Here is a 14,231-nt window from a genome sequence, read left to right as displayed (position 1 = left end):
ATCCTTGGGGTGGACCAGTTTTTGGCGCAGCGTGTTTTGGGGTTTAAAAGCCACAGAAACCCGGTGTTAAAAAAAAAAAAGTGTCTCAACTGTTCTGATACTCCTGACACATATGGGATCACTACAGGTTTTCGCTTATGGAGCGGTTGTCCTTCTCTCCTGGATCGGCTGGAGCTTTCTTTAGGTGCCTTTCCAGCTTTGACAAAAGTCCAGCTGGGATAACCACATTTACTCAGGGCCTTCTTGATGTGCTGTTCTTCTGCCTCCCTGGCTGCTGTGTCAGTGGGGATGGTGTTCGCTCTGTGTTGTAGTGTCCTGATGACACCCAGTTTGTGCTCCAGTGGATGATGAGAGTCAGATGTTCATCCTCCAGTGAGGTCACTCAGATGTTTTAGTCAGTGGTTGTTGATCAATGGTCATGAGAATTTGCATGATTAAGATTAAGGAACTGACCTCCCAGCCCATTGTTCCTTCAGTGGGCTGGTTTCAGTCATTATGCAAATGTACTGTTTATAAGATTGGGGAAACCTGCAGTCAGCTGAGACTGAAGACGTCACTTGGATGAGTGACGAAACGTTTCTCCCACAAAACGCTACGTCCAGATGAACAGAATCAACTTTTGGAGATTTACTTTCCTGGATGATTGAGAATGCATCAAGACGTCATTTATACATCTGATGAAGTTGGTGCTTCAACAAGCTTTTGATGATTGGGTCATCCTCAGCAGAAGCACTGCCTTCAGACAGAACAGCATTATAAATAAATGATAATAAAGAATCTAGGACTTTGGCCTTAAGATAAGTTATGACAGCCTCTCTTTTATAAGCCAAATGCATAAACAAAACTAAATACTTTCAAAAGACTACAAACTGATTTCTATGGTTCTGTGAAGCAAACTGTATGAGTGTCAGTGCATGTGAAGCGGATTCACAGCATTTTGTCTTCAGTGTTTACTGTGTGTATAGATGTGTGTGTGCTGGATCCTTCTAAGTTTACACACCCTCTGTCTACCCCCTCCTGTCCTTTTCTTTCCCACTTTTCCACTCAAAATAACTGCCATTCTGTGTACTCTTTTTCACTTATCTTCTATTACTTGTGTCTTGTTTGTGTGCATTCATGTGATTTGCCCTCTTTCTCTCCTGCTGGATCTTTGCTTACCTGATTTTGTTGCGGGTCTCTACTTTTAACTGTTCCTGGTGTGTGGCTTTACTGCGCATCGCACTGCGGGTTTTCACTGACCTGATGAACCAACGATTTGCTGTAAACTCCTCTTGGTCCTTCAACCCATCATACGAACTTCCAACACTTCCTTTAATTGTCAATCTATCACTTTCTACAACAACCAACCCCACTTCTTCTCTCTGAATTCCACCATTACTTCTCTAATCATGCTGTCTCTCTCTGATACTGCCTTCGCTCTACGCTGGGAATCATCACCTCCACATTCCTCACACCTCCATCGCTCTGCCCCCTCCCTTCTCCTCTACACCTTCCTCCCCCAACAGCAGTGTAAACAGCACCCACAGTAGTGCCTCCCGTTCGTCAGGGGGAGGTGGTAGTGGTGGTGTTGGTGGCGGAGGCTCCTTGCCCCACTCGCCCACCTCATCATCCTCCTCCTCCTGTCGCTACCGCAGCAGCCTGCCGCACCAGCCTCCACCACCGGGGGGCATTGCTGCCCACCGCCTCAGCAGTGTGTCCTCACATGATTCGGGCTTCGTGTCCCAGGATGCCAACATCTACTCCAAGCCACCCTCACCTATGCCCTCAGACATCACTAGTCAGGTACAAATGCCTCATGGACAAATTTACATTATTTATGTGACCCGTTCAGAGTTACTGTGGCTTAAATTGCTGGCTTCCAATGACACACGCACAGCCTGAAAAAGACAATGACACAAAATTTTTGGTCTCTATTTTAAGGACAGCCAGCAGGTAAACTAAACATTTCAGTGTAACTTTAAAATAACAAAGGACAAATATTTGAATAGAATTTAATTACTGGATATCTAATGAAAAACATTAAGTTTCACACATGTGTTTTGGTTCTTGGTCTAAACTCTTATCGGTTTGTGTCACTCTTATTTCTTTCCTGGTGTAGAAATCATCCAGCTCAGCATCATCAGAGGCCTCAGAAACATGCCAGTCAGTCAGTGAATGCAGCTCCCCCACCACTGTAAGTATTCTTATTCATAATATATAACATGGACAGTCTGAAATGCAGCATAAAAAAAATTAAAGCAATAAAAGTGTGGTCCTAAAAAGTTAACAAATAAAGGTCAGTGTGTGTACAAGTAGTCCTTATGAGCCAAAAGCTCAGGCTTCAGACTTTCCTAACACTCTGTTTCTGAGAGCTTCCTCCTCTGTATCATGTCAGAGCGAGAGGATATCACTAATATGCACAGCTGTCATTGTAAACACAGACGACCCATCCTTGTGTGAAAATTAGCTTTAAGCAGTGGCTCCCAAACCTTCTCTGGCATGCTCCAATTAAAGAGCCGAAAAAATGAATAAAAAATTAGATGATTTTTATAGTGTCAAAAGACTCTTGTTTGTTTTTACCCTCAAAAATTATTCTTAGTTATGATTGTTAGACATAACTATTCTTCTGTTAGTTTCACTTGATACTTATTCATACTTATTCATATTCACGCTATGTATGCATGGTGCATACATGTAGCATTGAGTATATAGTGGGTCTATGTCCCAGTAGCGGGGCCCAACTTAAAGAGATGGGGGCTATAATGATTTGCTTCACATGGAGGATGGAATGAAGGCCCAGTATAAGAGAAACAGGAATTATTGTGAGCTGTGGATCATACAAAATTATTCTAGTTAGCATAATGTGTGTCCTTTAAGATTTTTACACAGTAATCATACAATCATACATCATACTTGTGGTCAGTCTGTGACATCACTGTCGAGAGATTAGTTTTCCCTGACAGTGCTGGTTTATTCTTAAGTTAAACTCTCAGTTTAGGATATATTTACAAATACAGCTTAATGATTGGTGGGGGGGGGGGAAAGATAAATGAATTACTTGAAATTAAAAATTAAGCTCTGCTTCATTTAAGTTTACTTCAAGTTTCCTCATCTTGTCCAAATCAACCAGATTTCCACTGAACACCCGTCAGATTCACACCTATATTATCTGTAGTGTTTTCCAGAGACATCAGGCAAGAACAACAAAATGTAATTTCATATAAGATTGAGCAATTTTTTAAACAGCTGTGATAATTGTGGTAGTATAAAGTCATTGTTGATACAGAATTACAAGGTAGCGCACAACACATGCTGTTTAAAATGAGACGTTACACTCATCAAGGTAGCAGGACGTTTATAAGATTTTCAGGGATTTCCGAGAACAGAAGGAGACTTTGATTTCTGAATGGTAAGTCAAACTTGGTGTAGAGCTGACAGTATTAAATCTCTGGGGCCTTGATGTGTTCTCCAGCAGAGAAAGCTTTGTGGTACCATTAAGCAACATCATATCAAACACCGCCCACTTACTCACAAGAGAATAGTGAGGCAAATGTATTTGAGACACGAGGGTTTGGTTGAATTTATGCATTTTCTCCAATTTAAAAAAATGTTCATTGCAGCAATTAGCATTGGAGAGCTCTGTTTTCATAGGCACATGGGGCAAAGTTGTATCTTCCTCAGCATAAACCACCTACACATTGGTGCCAGTTGCAAAGTTGGCTTTAAGATTTACAGCCATTTGCATCTTCCCCTGCTTACCAACTGAAAATAGGAGCATGTAACGCCGGTCTTCTGTGCTTTTAATTGATGGAGACATACCCAAATAAAGCTCTACAAAATCAGAGACTTGTTTTATTTATGTTTGGGAACTTGTCTCCTCCTCTTCCATTATACATTCTTTAGCCAGTTTGCACACCATTATATAAATCATGCTTGCAAGGCAAAATAAATATTCATTTCTGATCTTAAGCAGCATCTGTCCTCCGTACCAGCTTGCATATACTGCTTCTCTTTCCCTTGACGTGTTCACAACCATCTGTGATCCATCTCTAATTTGACTGATACACATTGTCAAGCTGGACCGTGTGCCCCACTTTCACTGGTTATCTTGACAAGATTTAGCATAAGCATCACGAGGCAGACTTGCAGTCTCTCCTGTGCATTGCATGTATTGGTTATTTCTGGATGTTCTTAATTAAATCATCATGGAATCTGAGGCAGACACACTAGACACATGACACGTTCCATTAAAAACTCACGAGACAATTAAAATTTGCCTGCTCCCCTAAAACTGATCTAAAACCCTTTAGATCAGTTTCATCAGCTCATCTCACTGTATCCACATCCAGCACCTTTGGGAAAATGGTGCAACAGCTCCATGTACATGCAACAAAAGCAGAGTTACTGTGATTTCTACCTGAGCTCCTTTACTTTAAGCCTTTCCTTGATCACTGTACAAATCCCACAAATATGCAGAACTACCCAAGTCTTCTGTGGTACCTGATGCACAAGTGCAACAATTCATCAATCTGAATTTTTGCTACAAATACATCAACATAAACGTGTTAAACATACAGTATCTGACTAAAAATTAGAAGTAGGCTTTGTTGATGTAGAGGCTTAGTCCCACTCTAATCACACTTAACTTGCATATAGAGTCATTTTGATGCATGGCAGCAGTAACTAATTGTGTTTCAAGAGGCCCATTTTGGTTTCAGCTGTATTGTCTATCTGTTTCTTAGAATTTGGTGTGTGTGTGTACACATGTTTGGCTTTTGTTGTCGTGTGTGGCCCAGTAGCTGGCTCTCTCTCTCTCTCTCTCTCTCTCTGTATATGTATATATATATATATATATATATATATATATATATATATATATATATATATATATATATATATAATGTCTGTCTGCCTGTCTCCCGCTCACTCTTGCTTCATGTCTGTGGCTTTTCCATTCTCTGATGACATGACTGTGTCTCTCGTCCCGCAGTTTGGCTCGTCCTTCGCTACCTTCCGCCCCGCTCTTTTTCACTCTGGCTCCACCCGGCCTCTCTCTGTCATTCTTCCTGTTCCTGCGTCCCCACCCTATAACCGCCCCCCTGGATCCAGCTCCTCCTCTCCCACATCAAAGGTTCCTATGTGGAAGGTTTGTTCTCCATTCGCTTCCATTTCTTCAGTTGCACATTTTCTTCTGTTTCTGTTTAACAAGTTAATGCATAGAATTTATTTTCTTTTACTTTTTATCACCTGATTAACTCATTCATAACCACATTGCACTGCTTCATTGCAAGTGTTCATCCCCACTTGCTTTGTGTGCATTTTATTTGGCTTCATCTGCCTCATTGGTTTTACAGTCTGCCAACTGGTAACTGACCAAAACCAAGCAGGGTCAAAGGTCATCAACATATACATGCTCTCTAACACTCGAAAAGGCCTCTGTTCCACACATTCTGACCTGCACACAGTCCTTGATGTACCCATAAAGGCCCCCTCTTTCTGCACTCAGATGAAGGGCATCAAACTGCTGGATAGTGGACAAGTCGTGTGTGCTAATGTTACCACCTACTTCCTGTTTATTAATTCCGCTCACCTCTTCAGGACTGGTCCAAAGCAGGTCAGTATGAGCAGCCTGTGGCTGCAGCGGCAGTCCAGCGAAGAAGGGAACCTCTTGATAGGCTGAGGGAGAGTGAGGCATCACCGGGCTCCCAGGGATATGCTGGGCCATCACATCCTGATGATGGGCAGAGAGCCAGGATGACGCCAGCTAACATCGCTGCCAAGGTAATAGTGAAGTTGATGATACTGAAACACGGGCTGAAGATAGCAATTTGTGTGTACGTCTGTACAAATGCATGAATATGTATAAAGTATGGCCTATAGTACAGGGTGGGCCATTTATATGGATGAAACCGTAATAAAATGGGAATGGTTGGTGATATTAAAGTCCTGTTTTTGGCACATTAGTATATGTGAGGGGGCAAACTCCTCAAGATAGGTGGTGACCATGGTGGCCATTTAGAAGTCGGCCATCTTGGATACAACTTTTGTTTTTTCAATAGGAAGAGGGCCATGTGACACATCAAACTTATTGGTAATGTCACAAGAAAAACAATGGTGTCCTTGGTTTCAATGTAACTTTATTCTTTCATGAGTTATTTACAAGTTTCTGACCACTTATAAAATGTGTTCAATGTGCTGCCCATTGTGTTGGATTGTCAATGCAACCCTCTTCTCCCACTCTTCACACACTGATAGCAACGCCACAGGAGAAATGCCAGCACAGGCATCCAGTATCCGTAGTTTCAGGTGCTGCACATCTCGTATCTTCACACCATAGACAATTGCCTTCAGATGACCCCAAAAATAAAAGTCTAAGCGGGTCAGATCGGGAGACCTTGGGGGCCATTCAACTGGCCCACGACGACCAATCCACTTTCCAGGAAACTGTTCATCTAGGAATGCTCGGACCTGGCACCCATAATGTGGTGGTGCACCATCTTGCTGGAAAAACTCAGGAAACGTGCCAGCTTCAGTGCATAAAGAGGGAAACACATCATCATGTAGCAATTTCAAATATCCCGTGGCCTTGAGGTTTCCATTGATGAAGAATGGACCCACCCTATCTCTCCCTTAGAGATAGGGTGAGAAGTTCGGCCATCCGGGAGGGGCTCAGAGTAGAGCAGCTGCTGCTCCACATCGAAAGGAGCCAGCTGAGGTGGTTCGGGCATCTGACAAGGATGCCCCCTGGGCGCCTCCTGGGTGAGGTGTTCCAGGCATGTCCCACCAGGAGGAGGCCCCGGGGCAGACCCAGGACACGCTGGAGAGATTATATCTCTCGGCTGGCCTGGGAACGCCTTGGTGTTCCCCCGGATAAGCTGGAGGAGGTGGCTGGGGAGAGGGAGGTCTGGGCCTCTTTGCTTAGGCTGCTGCCCCCGCGACCCGGTCTCGGATAAAGCGGATGAAGATGGATGGATGGATGGAAGAATGGACCCACTATCGTCGTACCCCATATACCACACTAAACCATCACTTTTGTTGGTCCAACAGTCTTGGAGGGATCCATCCAATGTGGGTTAGTGTCAGACCAATAGCGGTGGTTTTGTTTGTTAACTTCACCACTCACATAAAAGTTTGCCTCATCACTGAACAAAATCTTCAGCGTGAACTGAGGGTCCTGTTCCAATTTTTGTTTTGCCCATTCTGCAAATTCTGTGCGCCGATCTGGGTCATCCTCGCTGAGATGCTGCAGTAGCTGGAGTTTGTAAGGGTGCCATTTGTGAGTAGCTAATATCCACCGAAGGGATGTTCGACTGTGCTACGCTGTGGGCTCCTGCTGAATGAAGCTAGGACAGCCACTGATGTTTCTTCATTAGTGACAGTTTTCTTGCGTCCACATTTTGGCAAATCCAACACTGAACCAGTTTCACGAAACTTAGCAAGCAGTTTGCTAACTGTAGCATGGGAGATGGGTGGTCTCGTAAGGTGTCTTGCATTGAAATCTGCTGCAATGACCCGGTTACTGCGTTCACCAGATATCAACGCAATTTCGATCTCCTCCTCACGTGTTAACCTCTTCGACATGTCAATGGCTGTGAACAAGGAGAAACTTGTAAATAACTCATGAAAGAATAAAGTTACGTTGAAACCAAGCACACCATTGCTTTTCTTGTGACATTACCAATAAGTTTGATGTGTCACATGGCCCTCAGCAGCTCATATATCATTCACTGTGGAATGCATCTGAGACAGTCAGCTAAAGACTTGACTTAGTTGTCAATTTAGAAAAAGCATAAAAAGCCTATATATGTCTACAAAAGGCTGTGAACACAAGTGTCCTTGTCAACACAAGGTACGGCACAGGCAAAACACTTCCAGGTTCTCAGGTGGATGCTTACAAATGAAACAAAAAACAAAACTCTTTTCTTTTTGCTACTGCATTTTAGGACCAGAAACCTTTTTTATTCTATTCAATTTGTAGATTAGGGTTTAGTTTTCAAACAGCGGGTTGCTCAAACTCCAGTGCAGTGTTTCATTGTATGTTCTCAGCATGGAGAGGAGGTTTCTCCAGCAGCCAGTGACCTGGCCATGGTGCTTACCAGGGGACTCAGCATGGAGCAGCAGAAGAGCAACAGAGACTCCCTGCAGTACTCCAGTGGATATAGCACAGAGACCACAACCCCATCCTGCTCAGAGGACACAATTCCTTCACAAGGTGAAACTAATCTACCACACTCTTTATGGCAGCATTTAATCTCATTCGGTGCCCACATATATTACATTTCACCTGGCCACATTCATCATCTTATTTTTGTAACATTCCAGGAAAAGCAACCTGTTAAGGGAAGGTGTTTTTTTAGGGGAAATATCAATATTTAAAACTTCTGCAGAAGTTTATTGTATTCCTCCCACTAGCACTCCTGCCATTGAGTGTAGTTTTACCAAAATCAGATTAAGTGAATCCATTTAATCATCCAGGCAGCAGCTAAAGTGTATGATGGATGTATTCTGACAGTTTCTCTGACAGCAGTTGGAAAATGACAATATAAAGATAAAATTGAAAAATATTAAATGTGCTCACATGCTGGCTTGCTCTACCAAAATGATGTAGCTATCCCTGTGTTAATCTAATAAAGCGACCACAGAACATTGTCTTTCCTCTGTCTCTGTTTCTGGCACATATAGTTCAATCATTTCTCTAAAATCTCATGAATACCTTTTTTTGTTTTACCCTCTGCTCTCCTCATATTAGGTTCAGATTATGACTGCTACTCAGTGAATGGTGATGCCGAAGGTCCAGATGGACAGACAGAGTTTGACAAGTCCTCCACAATTCCTCGCCACTCTAATATTGCCCAGAACTACAGGCGAATGATCCAGACCAAGAGGCCAGCCAGCACAGCTGGCCTGCCCACTGGCGTTCTTGGTCCAGGGGCTCATGGGATACCAGGGCAGCCCGGTGGAGCTGGTGGAGGTGGAGCAGGGACTCCAGGGACTGCCACCATCCGCCGAACCCCCTCTACCAAACCTGGCGTGAGGCGCACGTTATCCAGTGCGGGGCCCATCCCCATTCGACCACCCATCGTGCCTGTCAAAACACCCACTGTCCCTGGAGACTCACATTCACCTGGTGCAGGTGGAGGGCACGCTGGTGGCGTACCTGTCCGTGTGGGGAGTGAGGAATGTGTGTTCTTCACTGGAGCTGAGGATTCACAGGGAGCGCTTGATTATGTGAAGGCATCACCAAAGCGCCTCAGCCTGCCTAACACCGCCTGGGGATCAGGGGCTGCGTTAGAGGTCTATGCTCAGCAGCATGGGGGCCTTGCAATAGGAACAGGCTCGGGCACTGGATCAGAGGAAGATCAGATGATCGCAGCCAATCGGCACAGCCTAGTGGAGAAGATTGGCGAGCTGGTAGCTAGTGCACACGCCCTTGGTGAGGGCCAGTTTCCCTTCCCTGCCCTCCCTGATGACCCAGCCCCACCACCAACTGGCCCCACTGACACTCAGACAGGGACCGAAGGGGCAGAAGGGTCTGGTGACATGCTGACCACCATCAGGAGAGGAGTCCGTCTTCGCAAAACCGTCTCCAATGACCGCTCAGCTCCCCGTATATTGTGATCGGAGGAACAGCAGAAAGAGGATGATGCTTGTCAACCGAGAGGGAGTCAGGTGTTGGTGTGATGCAACCCAACCACCTAGTACATACACAAAAACTTAACCATGTAGGGAAAGCTATAATATAACAGAAGACGAATGAAAGCAGAAACATACACAAAAAAAAGTTTAAAGACACCATTAGAGTAATGATATATAATATAATGATAATAATAACAATAATAATGTTAACCCATGCTGACAGTTAAAAGTTAAATGCTGAACATTGACAGGCTCCTAGCAGGCCACTATAACTAGTGTGTGTTGGACGCATGTTTGTCTTCTATACACCTTCACCCAGGGAAGGAAAGACTCACAGGACAAAAAAAAAAAAACAGATATGATTTTTTAAAAAAGAGGCAAAGAAAGAGAGAAACGCTGGGTTCTGTTCTGTTTTGCCAACTTACACCTTTCCCTATCCTCTTCTCCAACTAACCCGACTGTCTGATCCCAGATGAAAGACTGATGACTGAACGAGGGGCTGGTGTGGACGAGAGAGAGAGGGGACTCAGAGTGCCATGTGAGCAGCTGGGTTTGAACCCAAGCTGTCTCAGCAGCAACACACTGTACTTATTAGCCCATTGAACTGAAGCTTTGGTATTAGTACGGGGAGCTAACAAGCCAGAGGGCCTCTCTGGTTCATCCTAATGAAAAGAATCTTGGAAAAAAGGAAATATCCACTGTTGGCATTGAACCGTGCTAGTGCCCCCTTCCCCCCTCTCTCGCTCTCTGCGTAGTGAATGCGTGCATTCATGGGTGTGCATGTGGGCAAATGTAAAACATGAGTGTGTGTCTACGTGTGACTAATTGTGTGTATGTGTGCGAGGAGGGTGGGTAGAGCTCTGCTGCAGGACAGCTGGTTACCCAATGAGGGCAGGGCTTTTTCTCCTGTGTGTTGTGCGTGTATTTTCTTGTTTATATTGTGACGTCATTTACCTTGTTACCGCTGTACGAGAAGTTACAAGACGTACTCCAGGCGTATAGATATATTCATATATATTTTCTAGAACCAGAGAGAAAATGTTAAATCAGAAATGGAGCAATAAATGTGTTTTATTTTCTTGTTTCGAAGAAGCGGCTCGATGGAGGATTGTAGATTCTCCTTTGTCACATTCAGGCAATCATCAGGAATGCTAAATTACACATCGACTGTGAATTCATGCCTAGCCGGTTTTGGCGTGTGTCTCTCTCTGTCCCTGTCTCTTTCTGGTGAATGAAATGGATTACAAAAGTCTGGGGGGGGGGAAGGAAAACTGTAAGCACTTTGATAGGGGATAGGTAATATGTACAATAGCCAGTAGGTGTTGTTTTAGTCATACTGTATGATAGGGAGTGTGAAAGTGAGCGAGATGGTATCCAGGGGGGAATTATTTAATTTGTGAAAGAAGAAGCAGAAGAAGACAGGGAGGGACAAAGAGCAAGTGAGAAAGACTGGTTGATTTGGGAGATTGGTCGAATGAGATGGGATAAGAAAGTGTCAGGGCCATACAAGCTATTGCTTGTTGTGGATCGTGAAGAGCACTGAAGTTTTTAATGCTGTGGCTGCACTGGCATTTAAAGGACTGGTCACATAATGAAAAAAAAAGCACAGTATAGACAGGTCAGACTGTATGAAGCAGATCCATACTTTCCTGCCAGTTTTATTTTTCTGTCACTGAAACTTCTGCCTCATAGCATCAGAGGGGAATGTAGGTTTGATTGAGTTTCTACTGTGGACACAGACCTTTAAAAAACCTAATAAAAACAGCTTTTCAGAATAAAACTTTTTCCACTGTGAGTTTAACAGTTGAAATTCGGTTTTCCTGTATTATGTTATTGTAGAGAGGCGAAAATGTCAAAAATTGGGCCAATACAATCAAAACTATAAACACACCTGTGGTCGAGAACAAAATCAAACACTTTTACTTGGATATTTGCCTTTTAATACTTAACCAGTATCAAAAATTAGGGCTGTATTTTTCACTGTCCAAATCTTCAATGACAGCTGCTTATCTAAAAAATATCGTCTCACCTGTAAATATTGTGTCTTTTTTTACATTGTGGCCACACAAAGTAAAGCCTTGAACAAAGCTGAACAATACTCTTTTGCCTTAGATTTACTCTGTATGTTGTCCTTTCTAAATAAAACAAAGATTTTAATCAAACAGCATAGCACACATAGCACAGATGTAATAAAACACTCGGAGACATGTCCAGCTTGTAGCTGACAATTTTTGACATTAGTTCTTAGTTCTTTATTTTGGTAGAGAGTGAGGGATTATTGTTTGAAACTAAACAATAGCATTAAAATTGCTATTCAACAATTTGGAGGTCTACATGTTTATAGTCTTGACAGATCAAGAGACTTGAGATCATTTTCAACTCTTCAAATAAGAGACAGGATGAAGTTGCCTAGTGCAGGGGGAGTAAATTTGTCAAAGTGGTTATTATGCGTAAAAGTTTTCTTAGCTGCCCGCAAGTTCCTGAAAGTTTTGCTGTTGCCCAAGTCTTCGATTGAAAGTTGGACTTCTGCACAGGGTGTAAGGTGAGACTGCCTTTGAAGCTATTGAAAGCCACCATTCTCAAATCCAGTACAAGTACTGGAGGACTGTAACAAGTAATGTAATCTAACCTAAATTTTTCAGATTCTTTGGCCAGCTGGTTTTAAATTGGCTCAATCACATGCAACATAATTATTTAGCCCCACATTTATTCAGTCACATAAAATGAATGTATTCCCAGCAGTGAGACACAACGCTGGTGTCTGAACACAAAAAGGCCGCCCCAGTTCAGCTCAGGATATGGCTGTGTGAAAGAAACTTTTATGAACATTAAGATGCAAGAAATGGTGAAGCCGGCTCGCTGATGACAAAGACGTGGGAATATTTAACTTTGCAAGTTGACAGAGAGGAAAAGATGTGTGAAATGAGCATTTCACTGCCTGTTCATACAATATGTACTGTATGTGCTGTACTTGTTAAAGAGAATCAGGCGCACAGATTTGGTATAAAGGTTTGTTAGAAAATATTACATGGAATATTTAGTTGTTTTTTTTTCTTCTACAGTACTGTTTGAATGTTTTGTCTTAACTTTAATTAATGTAAAAAAAGAAAAAAAGAAAAAACTCCAGTTGTAACACAAACTACTAAGCTGTGTAACATACGGATGCAGGACGTGTGGGCCGAGAGTGAGTGTGTCCTTGTTTGGCTGTTGATCTTTAGGCTAGTGAACTCTTCATCAACATGTCTGTATGCTCTTTTAGCAGTGACCTGAACATAGCCTGCGACATCCACTCTCCTATATACTCTTTTTGTCAACTTATTTTATTTATTTTTTTTGCCTTGAATAGAAAATTGTTCCAGGCACATTTGTGGCTTCTTTAGAATTATTTAATATAAAGAGTTGGAGAACAGATGTTTTTAACATAGGCACCCTCTGCAAGCACACCATTTTTTTTTGTTGAAGTTTGCAACAGTGCATCAAATAGGGGATGTTTTAATGTTCTGTCAACAGCAAACTGTGCATTTGTTGTTACATGTGGATGCTGTGTGATAAATCTGACTCTGAATCTTAGAAGTTGAAAGGGGAAAAAAAAAACATGTTCTGAGTGAGAAAAGTGAAAAAGAGTTTCTCCTAAACCACCTGTCAAGGTCACCATGTCCATGAATCTGTATACCTGAATGTATGACATGGTGAAGGATGGCATCCAACTGTGTCTGATTTGCTTAAACTATTGCAATGTCAGAGCATTGTTCCTGTACAACTGGGTGATATTTCCTCTTTAAACAACAGGAAAGCAATACAGGGGTAGTGCATGTATGTGCATTCACAATCATGATCCACTGTGGGTATGATAAAGGAGAATACCATTGTTTTGTAGACTAGGATACTTGTTTTGTCCACCTTAAAGTTATTTCACACTACACAGCTCTAATGGTGTTATTTGGAGTTCAGATATCTTTAAAGAGACAGAATAAATAATACACACTGGAGAAGAAAATGGTGTATCATCCTCACTGACTTTGAAAATTGACCTTGCCTAAAAGCTGCTGTGAGGTGTCATGCACCACCAAATGGTTTAATAAGCTGCCAAACCAAAACACTGAGCCATTCAAATGGTAAAACTGGGTGTTAGTGTTGGGTAGTATGTTTAATTTTTCAGGTGGTTACGATGAGTCCAACAACTGGGTACTGTAGATATATTTGCAGAATTTTGCAGCAGAATCGCCTAACTCCAAAATGGAGATCGGAACCAAGACTTCCATATTAAGATTTATTTATTGTCAGTATATTTGTCTAATTATCCAACCCTGCTAGATAAAAGTAATAAAATGTGAGGCGTTAGGAAGAATGGGAAAACTCTGGGATCCTGAAACTCAGTGTGCAGCATGACGTTACTGTAGGCATTAACCTAATAAAGCTATGCAAGGCTTGGTCACTCAGTAGGAAAATTTACAATTTCATTAGGATTATTAATTCAGCTATCTCGAGGCACTTTATATTACATGCTATATATAATGTAAAGATTCTATAATAGGGGGAAAAAAACTAGCAATCCAAAGATTCCTTACGAGGAGGCACTTGGCAGCAGTAGGACATTTAAAAACTCCCTTTTAAAA

The 14,231-nt window shown here is 42.5% G+C and overlaps 1 protein-coding gene across 3 annotated transcripts in view; it reads left to right on the top strand.

The window, feature by feature from the left end:
* Positions 1-13,830, top strand: part of LOC146718182 (protein MTSS 2-like) — a 76,867-nt gene extending 63,037 nt beyond the window's left edge. The window contains exons 10-15 of one of the 3 annotated variants that reach the window (XM_085432540.1): positions 1,506-1,782; positions 2,099-2,173; positions 4,970-5,125; positions 5,578-5,760; positions 8,026-8,191; positions 8,729-13,830. In XM_085432540.1, the coding sequence (XP_085288666.1) occupies positions 1,506-1,782; positions 2,099-2,173; positions 4,970-5,125; positions 5,578-5,760; positions 8,026-8,191; positions 8,729-9,597 (1,726 nt within the window). In that variant the 3' untranslated portion in view covers positions 9,598-13,830. The remainder of the gene's footprint in view (positions 1-1,505; positions 1,783-2,098; positions 2,174-4,969; positions 5,126-5,577; positions 5,761-8,025; positions 8,192-8,728) is intronic. The other 2 variants (XM_085432477.1, XM_085432405.1) reach the window with 2 other exon arrangements.
* Positions 13,831-14,231: the final 401 nt, after the last annotated feature.

This window comes from Copadichromis virginalis, linkage group LG1, assembly GCF_057382275.1.
Source record: "Copadichromis virginalis isolate Kocher_CV1m ecotype Utaka linkage group LG1, C_Virginalis_male_GT1.1, whole genome shotgun sequence".
Taxonomy (NCBI): Eukaryota; Metazoa; Chordata; class Actinopteri; order Cichliformes; family Cichlidae; genus Copadichromis; species Copadichromis virginalis.
This window is presented reverse-complemented; position numbering and strand designations above follow the sequence as displayed.